This window comes from Apostichopus japonicus, chromosome 14, assembly GCF_037975245.1.
Source record: "Apostichopus japonicus isolate 1M-3 chromosome 14, ASM3797524v1, whole genome shotgun sequence".
Taxonomy (NCBI): domain Eukaryota; kingdom Metazoa; phylum Echinodermata; class Holothuroidea; order Aspidochirotida; family Stichopodidae; genus Apostichopus; species Apostichopus japonicus.
The window spans coordinates 21,267,187-21,287,959 of NC_092574.1; the positions used below are offsets into that span (position 1 = coordinate 21,267,187).

The window sequence follows — 20,773 nt, forward strand, 5'->3', positions numbered from 1 at the left end:
CAAAGGGACAATGCCTAGTTTAGCCTCCAGTCAGTCTCAAATCCTATTAGTAGATAATTACTCTCTAATTAACCTCTGTGTTCTCATGCCTCTCTACAACACACCTTTCCCTTTTCTCCAAATTAAAGAGAAGATGAAAAAGGAAAACCATCTAGTTAAGCCTGTTGCAACTAAGTGAGAAATCATAAAAGAACTGTTTGTATGTATTAAACTTTCTACCTTTTAGTCTAGATGTAAAATATATCAGACTAAGATCCTGAAACATCTCTGGTTAATATTTAATATCATTGTTGATATGAACACTGACATATATCTCGGTGGGAGGTTAATTAGGGACTTCCTTTGTACAATCAATCACCCTACATACAGTACACACCTGTCAGGACATTCACCATGACATCGTTCATACCGTCTTGCGATTACTTACGACACCACTCGGATTTTATAATGTCTGTGGGCAGATAGGCCAAGTACTGACTAGCACGTACTGTATGTGTGTGCGTAACATGACCGTTGAATACCAACTTATTGTGTCTTGTTTTCAAATTACAATCATCGACTGTTGTAACAACAACAACAAAACATGAGAAATTTACCGTGCTCTATAAAATGTATGATAGACAAAGATTCAAGTAAGTGAAACATTCCATTTCTTGATAGTGTGCATATATATATATATATATATATACATATATATATATATATATATATATATATATATATATATATATATATATAAGAACTGTTCTTTCAATTTCTGGTCAAAGCATTGTATGTTAATCATACTCAAATTAAGAGCTCAAATGTTTACAATATATGCAAGATATGCAATTGGTTATACGTAGGCCTACCTGAGATAACATGCTTCTTTCAAAGAGCATTAGTTTTATATTTTTATTTTATTTTATTTTATTTTATTTATTTTTTTCGTTTCATGTTTTTTTTTGTAGTCCTACCTATTGCTACATTGTAAGAAGAAATTACATAATTTATATGTTAATATCCTTAACTTGCAGATGAGTGTAAAAGGCTGACCAGGACATAATTTATCAAGATGCTATGCAAAATAGGCAAATTGCTATACAATTGCAAAGGTGTTTATAGCCGGGTTTTTATTGTACACAGGACCATATAAGTATAGTATATAGACAACAGAGTATAGTCAAGAATATTATTTGAAATAAAAAATTTATATTGGTACCAGGCCCGACACCAGAGTTCAATTTTGTCTACTGATATCCGATCTATGGATGGGTCTAATAGAGTGACATCCCCACCCTCTGTGAGAAATTGTTTCAATAAAGGGGCTCAGATGCAAAATGTTGCTGTCGTTTCCATAATTTTAATCTGCATTAATAAGTGGTAGAATTAAATTAAATTTTTGGTAGTTTATACCACTTTGCATGTGTATTAAATGAACAGTACAAGCCACATGGAAGAAATCCTAAACCCCCTTCCCCTTGGGATATGACCCCCACCCCCACACCCCCCCCCCGAATGGTACTATATGACATATCAGCAGCTACGTGCTGCCTGAAATAGCCCGTCAATTCAAAGCATTTGCATGACCTTGTTTTTATGTAGTGGTCCTTGCATTGACTTGTTATTAATCACGATAATGTTCCCAGGAACAGATTTTCAGCAAATTCATGAGCTATATGAGCAGAGGAGCCTTATGCATTCATGAATTGATCATGACATAAGTTTGCATTCATGAATTATCCATGACATAAATTTGGAGAACAAGAAGAACATGGAGAAGAGAAAATATAGTAGTCTTGAGTAGAATGGAGCAGTAGTATGAATAGTACCTGGTAGTGTGTCAAGTCACATATATATATACACACTCTCGATAAGAACATTTGTAAAGGTGCAAAAACTTGAGTATACCTAACTGTTCAGATACATTAATAGAAACATTAATAGATACATTAATAGATATATTAATAGATAAATTGATAGATGAATTAATAGATATACAATACCCTTAATAGGTACAATAATCTGGTGATAATAGCTTAAAGGTAGAGTTTCTTTGTACCCCTCCTGTCGTATATTGTAGTTATATTCTCTTTCCTGTTATTTGCTCTTCCCTACTTGTTTACTGATAAGAGCCATGAATCAAAAATAAAAGGAAAACAAAGAAAAAGAATTGAAAAGTAAAAAGTGCTAATCTCTGGAGGGCTCCTTTAAGATAAAATCGATGATGACGTCAGCTCCCAAGTGCTGACCATTAAATTAATGTTAATCCATTGTTTTATCAATTCTAATAATTCAACCAAAATATCTTCTTTTAACTTATCATAAGCAACAAAACATTGTCTTTGACAAATTTGTTAAATATTGTTAAAGAAGTCATTTTAATAAAAGTCTTATGTTATCCCTGATTGCAGCTGAGTAACTGACATAATGGTCTGTGTATTAGACTATGATGTCCAGCCACTTTAATTGATAGGCCTCAGATGTTAAAAGGGTCATTTCCCAAATATTAAAAGTGGTATACCAAATACAACCTAGAATGATAGCAGTGTCATCTAACTGTCTGCAAAATATCAAACTTAATTTTGTGGGCTAATATCATCATTAAGTATTTAATAATATACTTTGAGGGTGTAAGTACCCAATTATATGTGGATATTATTAGATGGCTTTAATTATTAAGCCCAACTTTAAATTACAACTTTAATTAGCCATTAGATTTAAATCGGTCCAGGCATTAAACTTGTCCATATCTCAAATTAATTTCTTTAAATTTTTAATGACTAAAACAACTGCGACCCCTTGTAAATTGATTTGATTGGAGTTTATGACTTGAATATATAGTAATTACATATCTAGCCTACATTTACTGGTCTTAGGCATGTCAAGATCATTAAAACCGGAGCAGCGATAGCAGTGTTGTTGTCTAAGTATTGACGGATTAATTGCCATATTATAATTGATGATGCAGGCAGCATCTATGCACAGTGGAAAGATATATTGCCTAGCGAGCTGTGTTGAAACAGCAGTTGTAATGTTCGAAGACAGATGTGCAACGATAGAGTCAGCTCAGTCTCGTGGAATAATTGGCTTTCGATGGTGTTATGTAACATGGCTATCTCTTAATATGCATCAAACATCTAATTTCTTGTAAATAAAGATTGGAATTTGCATAATATGACTAAATTTGCAACACTTCTGACACAGTATAAAATGTTTACAGAGCATTCCAAAAATTTAATGTCAGAGATAAATGGTGCTGAAATGTCATTCAAGGTCCACTCTGTTGTTTGTCATATGAAGTTAAAAGAAGCCCCTGTTTTTTTTTTTGGTGTGGTTATTAAAATTTCTAAGATATAATGAATCAACATTATCATTTTGGCCCACATTTAGTTAAGACCACACGATCATAAATGTGGGCCTTATAAATCTGCTTTATTGGCTCCAATTATAGCACGCTATAGCTAGGAAAGTTTTGTGATTACGTAAATCGACATGCCACGGTCTTCAATCGGCATTCAGGCTCAACAATTAGCCTGCATAGCTTCTTAACACCATTAGGCTCTTTGTGTAAACACTGTGTGGACATATGTTCATGTCTACAGTGTAGTTAATCATACATTATTCACACAAAGACCCTCATGCAAGAAAAAATATGTGGCAGGCGTTGCAGACTAATTGCTAAAAAGAGGTCATTTTACGACCTAGGCAGGTCGATTTATAATACGTAATCTCAAGAAACCTTTCCATGATAGCGTGCTATAGTTGGGTTCTATACAGCTGACCTTTAAGGGAGCATTTCAGAGATTTAGCATAAGTATCAAGAAAATTTGAATATCATGAAAAGGAAAATAGCTGAAGACACATTACTTAGCACTGAAAACATTTTTTCGGTTCTTCTTCTTGGACATTGATATAAAAAACGAAAACCAAACTTTTGCCTTAAGTCATCCTTTTATGATTCAACCCACTTGAAAGTTCCTTGTTAAGGATGAAGTATAAAAACACCTTGAAGAAACTGCGATATAAAAGAGTGGTTTCTTCCTCGAAGAAGAGAAGAATCGCCTGCGCATGATATGAATTAAAATAATTCTAACGGTATTGACGTCACCGTTTCTCATCGAGCAGAAAAAAAAGGAGGAAAAAAAAAAATATTCTCCTAAATATTTGTCACCAACACTGTGTGGGTTGTATGCCCATGTGACAATGGTTATTCATGGTGTTCAACAGCCCTAGCATCAATGTCATGAATAAGAGTTGACGGACTAGGTTTTCCTGGAAGGTCTTACATTTTATTTACATTTTCAAACTGTTTGCTTCAATCCACTCGGCAAAAGAGGATCACGAGATCTATGTTTCCTGAGAGGCTTAGCGCAACGTTTGCAGTTTTGTCAAATGTTGTTTCAATTTTGTTTTTGATCTTCATTACATTCCTGTATTCTTGGCTCTGTAATTGATTGTGGTGGGTTTAACTGTTTCTTTGTTTTCCGCTGTCTTTCTGAGCATTTTAGCCAATTGATAATTACTAAAGGTAAGTTTTGTTGTTGTTTTATTATCATGAATAAAAGTAGATTAAAGTAAATACTGTAGTCACAAAACAATCTTTGGATATTTTAGAGATTTAGAACTGTTAAGAAACCAATGCTATATCAGTCCAGTTTTCCATTTCTTCTTTCTTATGACTTTCATATTTTGTGTGTGTTTGTGTGTGTATGTATGTGTGTATTATTATTGTCTGTGTGATTGGTAAAGTCTAAGTCTAAAGTGCTAACACTCTGGCATTTACCACTGAGCTAAACACTCCTATGACTTTCATATTTTGTGTTTGTATGTATGTATATGTGTTTTAATGTCTGTGTGACTTGTTAAATGGTGATCCCTGGAATATCAGAGGTTCATAATTGAAAGTGACTGGAGAATTTAAGCTAAAACAGTACACTCGCTGCAAACCATTTGATAATGTCCCTCATAATTACAAATACACAGAAGCAATTTAAAAGCACTCGGCTGTTGATGGCCTCATGCAAAAAACCATATCTCCAATGCATTATCACTTGAAAGAAGCTTGGTGTCGGAAAGTCATATCTAAAGAGGCTTTTACGGTACTGTTTTCATACGAAGGTATAAAGAGGTCATGTTTTGATGGAGTTATTAGCATTTATAAATTACAATGGATGTTATTAAAAAAAATTTTTTTTATCAACCCTACCAGTTCTCTGCCATCATCAAGTTGCCCTTAATTGGCAGCATGCCAGACGATTTGCCTATGTTAAAGGCATTGAAGACTCGCCCCAAACAGCGTGCCGCCATCTTCAAAAAGTTAACTTTCTGTTGCTTGCAAGTGAAGTTTTCTCTTGTCGCTACAAAATGCAGACAGTAATAAAACGTGATACCTTGTGATCTTTAGCTGGACCTGAGATGTCCATCGCTGTATGGTTTGTACAGTGTGCTGTGGGTATTGACCGCAGCTGTGTGTACTGACTGTACACTAGTGTCTAATTACCGACGGTAGCAAGCTGTGTGTGTATTTTCTGGGATCGATGGTGGTGTCTAACACTTCTGTTACACCTCATTCGAAACTAGGTCAGATTACCGGCATTAGACGTTTCTTTTTGCGCGAGTCTTCACACCCTTTAAGTTTATTGTCTTAAAACCCTATATGCAGCTATATAAATGAAACGTACATTCTCATTTCATCATCTTACCATTTGTTGATATGTAACATATCAACACTAACCCTCTGTTTAAACGCATCCTTTAAATTCAATGAAAAAAGGTAAAAATAAAGAAATAAATTTGATAAGAAAAAAATATCCTTTAAATTCCATATGGATCGGCATTATTAGTGCAGTCGACATTCGTATTTATGACAGATTAAAAAACCTTCGGTCGAACTGAATGTCAGCTAAATGTGTTGATCCCGTAGGGATCAAAGTGACCGATAAACATAACTGAACTAGTTTACCATGAGTCATAAACCATGCTTTGAAAAAAAATTTGACACCAAAAATCATATACAACAACATACCCCTCATCAGAACAAAGTAATTATGGAGCATTAAAGGCGTTATAAATCTGCTGTTTACTAACTCTCGAATAGAGCCGCGAATAATTCACAGTTCAAACTTTGTGCAGTAGTTTTATAGGAATTTATTAAGCTTATAAAATACTACGGTTTCTGCGTTAAAAAAACACCTGCTTTATATCTTTGGAACTTGCACAGCAATGTAACCACTTTGCATTTTAGCATTTTGCGATGCAAAACTGGATAAATGATTCCCTGTAGAAAGTCATGACTATGTTAAGCTGTAATAATTGACAAACACTGCCAATTATAAGCTATCAGAGTAACAAATTAGACCCACGGTACAGCCACATGTAATTATCAAGTTATAATGGCCTAATTCTCAGAGTGTCAGTTCCCCTGTGGTGTAACTAACAAGATTTTCTTAGCAGGACCTGGCCAAAAGCAGTTCCTCTAATATATGCCTCTGGCATTATCATTTGCTCGCTCAGACAACAGTCACGCTCTTCCGTAATTTATTGCACCAAATGAAGATAACAGCATCATCTAGTTTCCATAGCCCAGTTATACGGTTGGCTTCGAATCCACATGCATATCACATATGGGGATCTTGTGTTGAATGTAGAGCTATGTATACATGTATGTGGAAAATATGGAAGGTCAATATTACATACATGTTTCAAAATACAACAGAATTATTGGCATCAAAAATTTGGTTGCGATTCTATCAGATGGTTTGTCAACTGTGATTTGCATTGATATTATCTATTGAACAATGTACACTGTTCTTATAAATAAACAAGTTGATTATCAGCCTGAATGGTCATTAAGCCTAATGCTATATATTCATGCTGTTTGCAGTTGTTTACGATTCTTTTGTAAGGCATTTACAGTTGATGAAATGTATTCGTTAATCGCCCACACACCCACAATAAACAAACTCTCTTGAAATTAAAATATCGTAAATTTCTATCATTTCAGTTGAGAGGGAGAATATGTTCCATATACTTCTGTATATCTATATATGAACATGTTCAATTTTTTTGGGGGGGGGGGGTTCTTCAGTTCTAACATGTTTTCTACATTTATTGCTAAATTGCATTGTAAATCAACAGGGGAGGAGTTGCAAACGTAGTCGTCTCTGCTCAGATATGCTCTAGTGTTTTTCTTTGGAGTCACATGATCAGCTCTCTCTTGGATGTACTACCCTGCATTAGGACTCTTTTTGTCACTCAGTCTGAGTTAGTTAATTTAGTCACTTGCTGTAAAGCGATGGGGAAGAAGAAGAAGAAATAGGCATTAGATGAAGATTCGTCAAGTGAGAATAAGAGGAGAGTTACTCATGTAGGGCCTCTAGGAGAAAAGTCATCTCTGATCAGATGAAGAGAGAGAGAGAGAGGTTCGCTAGTGTCGAGCTTTGGAGGGTAGCTTGACGAGGCGAGAGGTTTTTGAGGACAACTCAGATTGAAATTTCCAGGATTTTAATTTATAAATCAGCTAGAATGATAAGCAAAATGAAGAAGAATTTAATAAAGTTTACAAGCTATCTCAATGTTTCTAGAATATTAAAATTTTATTCAAAGTACTGCTAATTATGTCCATGTCTATAGCTATGTTAATACATAAGTCAGCTGGTTATATTTGCATAATTTTCCAGAGTTTGTTCGATTTTCTCTTGATGGTAATGCTATTATAGTCATTAACATGATAATAAGACTATAGTATCATTGATACTGGGATACTAAGTCTATATAGTATCATTAATACTGGGATAATAAGTCTATAGTATCATTATTACTGGGATAGTCAGTCTATAGTATCATTGATACTGAGATAATAAGTCTATAGTATCATTGATACTGGGATACTAAGTATATAGTATCATTAATACTGGGAGAATAAGTCTTTAGTATCATTGATACTGGGAGAATAAGTCTATAGTATCATTGATACTGGGATACTAAGTCTATATAGTATCATTGATACTGGGATACTAAGTCTGTAGTATCATTAATACTGGGATAGTAAGTCTGTAGTATCATTGATACTGGGAGAATAAGTCTATAGTATCATTGATACTGGTATTATAAGTATATATAGTATCATTAATACTGGGAGAATAAGTCTATAGTATTATTGATAATCATTAATAACGGGATAAAAAGTCTATTGTATCATTAATACTGGGATAGTAAGTCTATAGTATCATTGATACTGGAATAATGAGTCTATAGTATCATTGATACTGGTATAATAAGTCTATAGTATCATTGATACTGGGATAATAAGTCTATAGTATCGTTAATAACAGGATAATAAGACTATAGTATCATTGATACTGGGATACTAAGTCTATATAGTATCATTAATACTGGGAGAATAAGTCTATAGTATCATTGATACTGGTATAATAAGTCTATAGTATCATTGATACTGGGATAATAAGTCTATAGTATCATTAATACCGGACTACTATTAAATACTTCCTTTACTATATCAGTGCTATTGCGCTACAGTACTGTTGACATCACAGAATAATTTGTAGCTGATTTCATAAAATATGTAGTAAGCACTGCACGGTGGAGATGGAGTTTTAGTTATTCCTCCATCTTTACTTCAATACAGATTCTACTGCATGTACATTATATATATGACTCAGTATGCTATATGTACGGAATCTGTAATATACTGTGTGCATAATGACACCTCTGTCTCGCGTAATGAATAACGTATGTTAATTCCTGTTCACTGATCCCCCGCAGGCGATCCCATCTTCAGCAAGCATTCAGGTGTGAACGTGACAGAGCCTTGTGATAAATATGTGTGATTTCACAAATTTCTGATTCAAGATTGAGTGTTGGGAGTGGGAGTGGGAGGGGCAGGGGTGGGATACATTGGGGGGAGGCAGAGAGGCACAATTTCAAGCTTGAACTGGCCCACGGGAAATTGGTGTACTAGGCTATTGATTATACTAACACAATATACAGTACTGGCCAACTCAGTACAGCCAGTGTGTAACAGGAAATGTTGATGGTACTGGAGTGTTAGCTCAGTGGTTAACGCCGGTGCCTTTCAATCATAAGGTCCCGAGTTCGAGTCATTCCAAGAATAATGTATCTCGTCCAGTTACAGAGTTGTTGACAATTCATAATCATGGACGTTAAATATGAATCTAAGAGACTGACTTTGGTTAGCTTGCAGCTTTGATAAGCCATTGATGGCTTCTTCGCGAGTTCCTGCTTGCAGGAGGATCTAACATACATACATGCATACACACACACATACATACATAATGAACATTTTGTATAAATTTATGAACAGTCGTGTATACACTTGTCATTTTACCTACCCAACGGTTCTAGCAGTTGATGTCAAAAAGGCTGAAGACAGCAGTAAGCCACCACTAGCTGACCCTGCTTTAGGACATCCTTCACGCCTCTCTTGTTCGTGTTTGGAATTTGGCATGAATCTAGGAAGGATCTGGTTTTCAAAGCCCACAGTCATTATGAGAAATTAATTCTTAACATGAGTAGAGATTTATAAAGTGCTTCGGGTAAAACATGCATAGGGAAAGCGACAAGGATATGAGTTGCAGAGGCTCTTGAAACGTGGACATTTCCATAAGCGTTGCCTTCTTTTAGCATTCTTGAAGGGTTCCTACATTGCCAAGTACAGACAAGAAGGAAGTTAGTCATTCTGAGCCAGCATTAGATGAATATACAGAATCATCAATAAACTGATAATAAACTGATTACGTGAGGGTATGATTAATCAACAACCATCCTGGTAGGTACATCAGTTGGTTGTGTAGAGACTTCTTTTAATGATACAAACTGTTGGCAAATTACTGTAAAATGGTATTTTATTCCTCTATACAAACTGAATACTATAAATTCTATCATGACTCTTTGGAACTGATATATAGCTTTGTTTTTATCTCTTTTTGGAAGTGATCCAAGTTGGCATATGATAGCAAGAACTGGCCTAATCTTGTTAACAAAGTCTCAAGCAAAGGGAAACAAAACTACATCAAGCTCATATCACCTCTACCTCCCCCCCCCCCACCTCCCCCCAGCTCTTAATACAATTGATTCATGGTCTTGTGTCTTTTGTTCCATTTCAAAATTATACCAGAAAATTATCAGTCTTTACAATAAATTTAAAAGGTTAAAGGTCATCAGTAAAATATGTCAAAGGTATATAACTGCCTTTGGGTTTAACTAGTGACCCTCCCAGGTGTCCCACCCTGCCACCAACATTAAGGATTGCCTAATTAGAGAATTGAATGTCTCAATGAAGAAGAAATTGCTTATCAAAGTTTGGCCAGTAAAAGGAGTTTTGAAGGTTAAGATATGAGTGACCATTATCTGACTAAATTTTGGCATATTTCAGGCCAAATGCTATTCACCTTTAAGAAAAGTGAAGCAATCTAGTACAGAATATTTGGGACGGAATTTGTTCTTGCTGGGCAGTATTTGATTAAAGTATAAATAGCCGGGTTATTAGAAGATGTTGATTGGTTGTAACCATAATATTGATACTTAATTCAGCCAGAGATGTATCCATATAACGTGTGAATACGTATGACTGTAAGTCAGAATTATGCAAATTTATAACAGACTGCAAAATATAGCTTTAACACCTCTCAGATGTCGTCATCTCTGTGACTGATGTAAACTACACCCAACATTCATGCTTTTTAGGAAATTCCAGGATTAGATTTCAAAGAAAGTTAAGGCTAATTCTCTCACCCTTTGCCGTTACTCAAAACCAAAAAGGTTTGCTTTAGTAATAGGGTGAAGCATATGAAAACCGAGAAGTCTTACGGAAATATTTTCTCACTCTATCAAAGCAAAATATTGACATTTTGTCTCGTATTTCAACTTTCAGATTTAAAAATCTCAAAAGATGGTGTTTTTGTTTTTTTTTCTTGGGCTGTTTGAAAGATTGGTGCTAAGACCCATGCAATCTCATTCACCTTGAGGATATGTATCAAAAAATTTCTTTTTTTTTTCCTTTCTCATATAACTCGAACTTCAGGGGCTAAATCTTCAGATTTTTGGGTATTTTCAAGGATTTTTTATGGTAGATAATATTCCTATGCCAAGCCAGACTATATTTATTCTTGACTGGGATGTAAACGATTCTCTGTGTAGTAAAGTTGAAGGAATAGAGGCAGGGGCGGCCGCAGTTTTCATCGGTAACTTTTCCTACTACAATTAGGTGTCATAGGCACATATTGCAGGTTGTTGCAATGCAGTTGAGTATAATAATATTTCATAACTATAGAGATATCAAGCTCAACAGGAGAAAATACTTTGAAACTAACAATTAAGACAAACATGAAACCTAATTAATGAGCCAAATGCCTAACACTTTCATAGCCGATGTAACCTATATACCTCTGTCTAGCTACTTTACATATTTAGAATCGGTCAATGTTGTTTCTTAGCTTGTTAATAAACTGGCACAAATAATAAGTGCTAGCTATGATTTTCCAAGAGGAGGGGGAAGTGGGAAAAGGGGAGGAGGAAGGGGGAGTGGGGAAGGAGGGGGGAGGGAGAAGGATGAGGAAGGAGAACTGAAAGAAAGATGTAAGGTTTATACAAGCTATTTGAAGTACATTAATATCCAATTTTGATTGTTTGATTGGTAAATTGATGTCTGCAGGCGTTCAGCTTTGAAATATAGTAAATACTGTCCGAGAATTTCTGGTTCCATAGAATCTACGATCATGTGACACCAGATTCAGATGTGCTAACATTTTGCTGTGTCAAAATAAAATGTGGTACTCCTTCTTGTACCTCTGATTCTGTTGCCTGTATCTAAGTTCTTTTTGTCCACATCCAGTGGCAGAGCTAGGGGTATTGGTCAGGAGGGGCGAGAATGGTCTGTAGGGGCGCTTTCGACACTATCTAAGCGGAACGCCACCACAGGTTGGCGTGGAGCGAACAGAAAGTTTTGGAGTAAAGATACTCCCTAGATCGCCGGAAATGACCCTTTCCAGGCCTGGCTGATTTGCAGATAAACGAAGAATAAATAGGTGTCATCGCCAAATTACACCAACAAAATGTGACAAATGTCAATAGGTAGATGAGAGCGCAATAAAAAAGTCAATAATCGCGAATAAGTAGAAAGTGGTAAAGAGCTGAAAAGCCCCCCTGACTGTATGGACGCTCCGCCACTGTCCACATCATTATGTAAATGATTACTATATCGTTTACTATGTTGTCTGTGAATGGGAAAGACCGACTCGGTATAAAACAGATGGACCGACTTACATTAACCTCGATGACATATTGCTCTTTATTCATCTTCCCAGACCTTTTCCAACCGCATCCCGTACTTCAAAAATACCGTATATAGCGAACCTTTGAATATCGAAAAACACTAACGAAGTAAATCTGCATGCCTTTGAGGTTTCTCAAGTCTCGGTTTAAAACTGTTTGAAGTTCATTAGCATCCAATTATGACTGTTTGATTGGGTAAATTGATGTCTGGTGTTCAGGCATTGAAATCGAAAAGGGTGAGAGAAACTGCTGCTTGGGGATGGAGTAGATGATTATTTTATACCTGAAGATTCGATAAACTTCTCAAAAATGTCTGTGCCATCAGTGCAAATTATTAATTGAACCTTGGTTACAGATGGTGTCAGGGTTTGATAGGATATAAAATATATATAGCGAAAGACTGGAATCAGAGGATGAGAATTTCTATAAAAAAAAGTATTGATAAGAAACTAAAAAGTTAAACATTATTGTTTAACTAAGAGGGTGAAACTTTCCCAGATCATCGGAACAAATTTGAGGATCAGGGATATATGTCGCAATTAATTAAAACTCAGCGTTCTTTTCCTGTATCATGTTTACATCTCAAGAATCTCTGTAATAATAAGTGTTGAGCATTTCCATTCTTTGACACCCACAAGACGAGTCTATTAAAGGCTATCGTAATTTGCTCCAACTTTCGGTGTACTAAATATTTGCAATAATAATTTCCAAAACTATATTTCTGGAGGTCTACTAGCTACTAGACCAGTCAGACAATTTTTGTGGTCGGTTAAATTCAAATAATTAAAAAAAAATACCCAGAAATGAAAAAAAAATGCTTGATAGAGTGTCAACATAATTAAGGTTACCATTATTAGAAATTCTAGCATATTCAGGAGCCATCATTAAAAATTCTAGCATATTCAGGAGCAGTAAGATCACCAATTTTGTATCATCCTTCGACAGCGTTTATAGATAGAAGGTAAAGGTCTTAACAAGCTCACGTCTACGAAGAGCTGGTTTATAACCCACCAGAGATTAAAATACAATCCTGTAGCAGGCCTGTCTGGTGGTTCGTCACTTATTGGACTCTGTCAACTCGGTCAATATTTAACCAGCTATGAACAGAGTTCCTGCAGAGTGCTGCTTCCTTTTAGTGTAGGCCGTCTGAGAGTACAGTATTTACATCTTTATCTTACTCCTTACCCTGTAGGTTATGTTTGCCGAAAAACCTTTTAAGAGTGATTCATCGAGCCAACAAAACCCAAACACACACAAAAAAAATATAAAAAAAAATTAAAAAAAGGAAAAGTTTAAAGTAGTACCTCTACCAGCAGGGATTGTGATATAAATTTAGTTTGGAAAAGGATTAATATTTGAAATTTGTATTTGGTGGAAATTTAATGATAATCTTCCTTTTTCCCCATGAAATTGATATCAAACTTTACAGTCTGATTTTTTTTTTTTAAATTATACATCTGTAGGGCATGTGAGCATATAAAGATATTGAGGCCATGGACATAACACAGATAATATCTTGCAATTTGTTTTTGTTTTGAAAAAAATAAATCATTATTAGCTGTTATATGATCAGGGAGAGACATTCAAGTTCATTGTGGCCTCCAATATTTCTTGGCCTGGCCCCTCAATTACATTCGTTGAAAATTTCATGACTCTCCACCCTACGGTGTGTGATATTGATCGGCATCTTGGACTCGGCTCTGTAAAATGTGATTAACATATATAGTGTCAGGATGCCAGGTTAAATCTCATGGCAGTATTTGATTTTACACATATGCATTGGACGTCATTGCAGCTACGACACATGCCCAGGGGTGGTAGACATTTGTGAGGCAGGCTAGATGCTTAACTTTGTAAATCTGGCTTAAATCCATTATTTGGTGAAATATTTCCTGATCACAACTTTTTCAATCCAGTCCTGACTAAAAAAAAACCCTGACCTGAACCAGAACTCTAAAGCTGCCCGTGTATGGGTTATGAATTGTGCAAATGTTACAAAATCGAGGCATTCGGTATGGACAGGAAAATGGTGTATTCCAATGGATTTAGTGTTGAAAATATTTCCACATTATTTATAACTTCATTTCGTTTAATAATTACGGGAAAATGCAAAATTCTAAATCATCCATTTTTTTCTGCGATTCATAAGAATTGAACCTCTTAGTCGAAAGTATGTATATGCTTCGTTAATATTTGCGAAATGTGACGTATCTAAATTCCCGAAACAGTAACGATCTTGCCCACTTTCCCTGATCACCTGACTGAATGAGTAAACAGAGGAAAGTGACAAAGCTGAAAACATTCGGCAAAAAGCTGACGAATGCAGGACCACGATCATCGCTTTGATTACTACTTCTGACATGATTTGATGCATTTGAGTCAGTATAGGTTTGTCATCTGAAGTGGAAGCCGAGTTTTTAATGGTACAATGCATCATAGTTTTAAACGTATACTCTGTGTCCGCAACCGTCGATCAGAATTCTCGTTTGAGAGAAATGAGAAATATTAAATATTCTTTCCAGACTTAGTTAACCCTAAAATATTCAATTTAGATTAATGGGAGAGTCTATAACAATATATAAAGTTCCACAAAGCATTATTGTTTCATAGAGGGAAACAGGCAATTTAAAATTTTTTTTTTTTTTTTTTTTTTTTTTACAAAACATCTGTCAAAATGAGACTATAGTTTCTGTCAGAAATAATTATTGCTCCTTTGGTGCTCTGAAATCTCAAATTTGCTGTATTTTACTTATAAGATTAACAAGCTTACAGTGATGTTTTTTTTGGGAGAAATTCTGTAAGGAGATGTGGCTGTGTAGATTTAAGGTTGAAATAAATTTAAATTAGTTAGGCCGGATCTCTCTGCTGGGATAGGATGCACAGAATGGAACATTTCTTGTTTTTATTTCTTGTTTTTCTTTGGGTGTATGATATGTAAACCATGTTTGAGAATCATCTTTCATCTGTGTGTGCACTCTGTCAAGTTTTAAACAAAAACATGTTCTGTTTGAATTGTGTACATTTTCATTCATTTCTAATGTGAATTATTTACTTAATACCTAATTATGGTTTTAACAGTTCTCCATTATTATATCTTTTCAAGGTTTGCCAGACTCAGATACATGCATTTCAGTCATTCTATAATGAAGGTAACATTTTGAAGTTGGTGATATTAGATATGCTTTCTTGTCACAAACAGAACTAAACAGGTTTGATAGTTAGATATATTTGAAACATTTTAGCAATGACATAACAATTAGGGCTACTTGTGCACTATTACAAAGATTTACATGGCACCAAAAATTTTAATTTGTTTCCCCTTGTGAAATTGTAGCATATGGTACCAACCTATCATCAGAAGGATTTGAGGCCCACAGGGACATTTATGTCGCGAGCTCCCTTTTCAAACAGTTTCATTTTTTCCAATACATTCATCTTTATCTCATGTATCCCGGGGCCGGCCTAATTTTCCCCGGCGCTGTTACCCCCCTCTCTCCTGCACATCAGGTCTGAATATTATAATAAATCTGTTACCACAGGAAATTTCAAACTGATTCATCATCGTAACACCAAAACTGCCACAGAGGAGACCCCAAAATTATGGAAATTTCGACCGGAATTCTGATTTCAATAAACCAGGAATTTTTCAATAGTACAATGAGTCATAGTTTTAATGTTTCTCTCTGTGTATCGTAGTCTAAGGTACAAATCTAGTATTTGAAAAATCGTTGCCCTAATCTTCAGAGAAAGGGAATTTTTGAAAGGATTATTAGACATGCACAGCTGCCATTGTTTATCGAATGTAGCTTTCAGTTTCAGATGTCACCTAGATCAGGGGCGTCTGAAGAAAGGTTCAATCTGGGGTTGGATTGAGGGCCGACAGGGGGACACATTACTTTGATCTGAGGGTAAAACCATCAAGTTACCTGAAAATGTTGTGTTGAAGTGGATTCTCTTTGGTTACAAAACATTCCAGTATTTGAATGATTTCAACAAAAAGGAACACTTTTAACTACATTTTTATTAAGTTTTAGAACAACAGGGCAACGTTTAATTACAATCTTCTCTTTCTTTTTTTCAACAAATAAGACAATATTTAAAGAACAAGATGGCATTAAGTGATTACAAAAAATGGGAAAAGGATACTGTTTATTTCGAAAAACAGATCATTCTTAAACTTCATGAAAAAATAAATATAGAGCACTTTTTAGTTTTTCAAAAAACTGTGGAGGTAAGTTGGGGGGGGGGGGGTTGTCACAAGCACCCTGTCGCCCTGATGCCACAGTCTGCTGGAGGCATTCTGTAATACACATTTGGATTAACCCACCATACCGTTGATTTACATTAATGTATATTTGTGCATCTGTTACATTCTTTGGGGGATTAATGTTGCCATCAATCTTATCAAGTTTCACTTCAAGTCTGCTTTCGTATAGAGAGATATAGAACATTCATGCATGATTAAAAGGACTGTTACAAATCCCCCGAGCTACTGCCAAGAAACATACAATTCGAAAGAAGAAATGAAAAAAATATATATAACGCCAAATTGACAACTAAAAAACATTGAAAAGCAAGCTCAGAAACTCCAGAGAGAATTAGAAATTGGGTTAATTATGTTTTGAAGGATTATTTTGCCCCAAAATAATGTTCCTTTAGTAATGAAGATTGAGGAATATTTTGTCAAATTAAATATCAGTGAATCAGTAATTATGCCAATAAAAATCCTGTAATTGTATGGATTGAGGGATCCGGAGAATGACAACTGTACCAAAAATGTTTGTCTTTTAACGTAGACGACTACAAATATTTAGAATTGGCCTGGAGTGTTCTCTTTTCTGTGAGAGCTATGTTTTCAGATACGATCTAGCTGCATGCTAAGGATTACAAATGTGTCTGCATTCATCAAGCAAGTTTTATCTATAGCAAATATAGCAACTATACTGAAGCAAGTATAACATGAGTAGCATGTTGGGGAATTTGTGTAGCATTTTAAACATAGCAACAATACTGAAGCAAATAAAACATAAGTAGCATGTTAGGAAATATGTGAAGCATTTTAAAAATAGCAACTACTGCAGTAAGTAAAACATGAGTAGCATATGTTAGGGAATTTGTGTAGCATTTTAAAAATAGCAACTACTGCAGTAAATAAAACATGAGTAGCATGTTAGGAAATTTGTAGCATTTAAGTATGGCAAATACTGAAGCAAATAACACATAAGTAGCATCTTAGGGAACTTGTGTAGCATTTTAAAAATAGCAACTACTGCAGTAAATAAAACATGAGTAGCATGTTAGGGAATTTGTGTAACATTTAAAAAAAAGCAACAATACTGAAGCAAATAACACATAAGTAGCATGTTAGGGAATTTGTGTAGCATTTTAAAAATAGCAACTACTGATACAAATAAGACAGGAGTAGCATGTTAGGAAATTTGTGTAGCATTTTAAAAGCAATTAAAAACATTGGTAGCATGTTAGGCAACTGTAAGTATAGCAGCTACTGAAGCAAACAAAACATAAGTAGCATATGAGGCTGTTGTGTAGCAATTTGAATATAGCAAAAATGTAGCAAATGAACCTTGAGTAGCATATAATGCTATTGTGTAAACAAAAAACAGCAACCTGGTATAGGTTTCTGTATGGAAATAAAAACAAATATTGACTTGTGAAACAACATCTGTAGTATTAGTAACAACTTGTATAGCAACGTCTGTAACATCCTCCATAGCTACCTCTATACGGTAGTAATTGAAAGTAGCAACTTGTGTAGACAACTAAACAAAGAGTAACAATTTAAATTTAAAAAAAAAATGTAGAACTTGTGTAGTAAATGTACAAACTTGCATATAACATAGGCAGTAAATTTGTGTAGTAATTAAACAACTTTGTGTAGCAAATGTATCAGTATTACTCTGTGTATAAATTATTGGCAGATGATGCAAATTTCGTACAAAGAAGTAGTACGTTTGGCCTTTCTTTATATATGTGACGATACAACTGATTCAGGACTCAAAAATTCAGCTTGCAAAACACAACATCTGTATGAACTCACAGACTGATATTCTGTTTTATACTATCTTCCCTAGACATACACTTAAAGCTCCCTGAACATTCATAAACTCGTACATCGTCTAAAATATCAAACCTAGAGTGTACTTTTAATCAGGAATAGAAGATAAGACATACATATATATATATGCATAAAGAGTCGATCATTTAAATTCCGTACATACACATCTTGCGGACTCCACTTGAAAAAATTGATCATGTCAGCTAAAAGACTAATATACCTCAGGAAAATTCCCATTTAAACCCTAGAACACTTTTGTAGACTATGTAAAGCCCATGTAATGCTAACTCAGTATTCAGAAATAATATATGGCAGGGAATCAGACAGGCATATGCAGAGAAGAAGAGGAAAGAAAAAGGAGAAACAGAAGGGGAAAAAAAAAGACTTGAAAGAAGATCAAATTCATCTCGTTCATGTTACATCCATTAACGTCAGAGCCCTTCCCTCGCTTCACACATTGTCAAGACCAACATGATTTTCTCTCTTGAAAAATGATATCTTGCGCATAATATTATATCGTGTACATTTCGGTATACTGCGTTCCCTAACAACTGTATATGTATGCCTATATATATATATATATATATATATATATATATATGTACGTACGTACGTAAAGAAGTGCCTCAGGGCACATTACCATATGCACGGTCGCAGCTTTGCAATATTCAGCTGCCCAACATCTCTCCGTGCACAAGGAGGATGACTCATACATCAACGAAAAACGATCGGCATAGAGACAAGAAGAGGCCTCGTTCTGGGGTGTCTTGGGCTTGATTTTCGTTTGGCAATGAATCCTTCCATTTGTCGAAGATAATTTCCTGTCTTGAGTGTGAAGTAGCTGTGGTTTGGTCGCTAGGCTGGTATGTCTGTGTGTGTTTATGTAGTCTTAAAGGGATCTGGTTACAGGTTTTTTTTTTAATCTTCTGTAAGTGTTACTTTTAACGAAGTAATCTAATGAGAATCACTTTAATTGGATACTTGAAGAAGATCTGGCTGATCTGGTGGTAGAATAGCAACCACATGGGAGAAGGATGGAGTATGTGTATATATGTAATTGTGTATATGTTTCATTGTTAAGTATGGTTTTTATTCAAAGCTTGCTATAAAAGTTAATGACTGTACTAAACAGGTGTTTTGTTGTAAATAGGCTTACTTACATATACACTCAAATTAACTATTTCTGAATAAGCTGTCAAAATGATAAGTGCTTTTTATACTGAGTAGTTTAGTGTGAAATTCATGTTAATAATGAAATTGAGTAAGGAGTGAAATTTGAACATTCAAGGAGGAAATTATTCTGTAAGAAAAATATTGCTTCTGTCAAGTCAACTAACTACCAATTCGTCTATAAAAACGTAATCATTCACTTAATTTTATACAGACTAAAAATAAACATTGTGATCTTTTATTTTATTTTCACATGATGAATTATGGTGAATTATTCTCACTCCTAGAAAGTGTTGGCTAATGATATGTCACCTTGTTAATTGTGACTCAACAGAAATATTTTGGTTTTTAAGAAAGTTTGACCATATGCCTTTATGCAATATTATCCAGCAGACAGCCAGTAAAACAGCATGAGCGTACCAGTACAAGTAGAATTGAGTACAAATAAGATTACGAGTACTACTTAGAATTTGCGCAGTTTGAGTACAAGTGTATGAGTACAGATAGAACTTGCCATGGCTTAAGTACAAGTAAACTTCATGATGTTTTGAGTATGAATAACAGTATGATTATACACATAGAATTTGCAACAGTTTGAGTACAAGTAAAGTTAATTGCAAGTACAAGTAGAATTTGTGATGGTTTGAGTGCAAGCAAGAATACGGGTACAAGAGAAATTTGCTATGGTTTAAGTACAAACAAGGATATCGGTACAAGTAGAATTTGCCATTGTTTGAGTATAAGCAAGAAAAGGGTACAAGAAAAACTTGCCATGGTTTGAGTACAAACAAAAATATGGGTACAAGTAGAATTTGAGATGGTTTGAGTACAAGTAAGACAAAAGAAAAAGAAGAATTTGCCATGGTTTGAGTTCGTGTAATATTATGAGTACAAGGCTCTAAGGACAAGAACAATTCTAGAAGGAGAGTATACAAGCTAGTACCATCTGTCAACTATGCTACGAATATGAGTACAACTAAACACACACTATACCGGACTGATACCCAGACTTTAAACGACATGTGCTCCACATTTGAGTAGGTTGTCGAGTTATAGCACATCTTTGAGCTCTTGGTTTTAATGCAATGTTATCTCTTTCTTTTTTCAGCTGTTTCAGTGACTAGTATATCTAGTATATAAATATATATATATATATATATATATATATATACCTCTGTAATAATTATCACTGTATGTCTATCAAGTGTCCAGTTGATGATTATATATTTACCC

The 20,773-nt window shown here is 34.8% G+C and overlaps 1 protein-coding gene across 6 annotated transcripts in view; it reads left to right on the forward strand.

Moving 5' to 3' along the window:
* LOC139979460 (uncharacterized) overlaps positions 1-20,773 on the forward strand; it is a 114,725-nt gene that overhangs the window by 43,261 nt on the left and 50,691 nt on the right. The window contains exon 1 of one of the 6 annotated variants that reach the window (XM_071990269.1): positions 408-632. The exons of the other annotated variants lie outside the window; for them this stretch is intronic. Within the exon in view, the coding sequence (XP_071846370.1) occupies positions 584-632 (49 nt within the window). The 5' untranslated portion in view covers positions 408-583. Of the gene's footprint in view, positions 1-407; positions 633-20,773 lie in introns of those variants that run through there. 6 annotated transcript variants of the gene reach the window in all.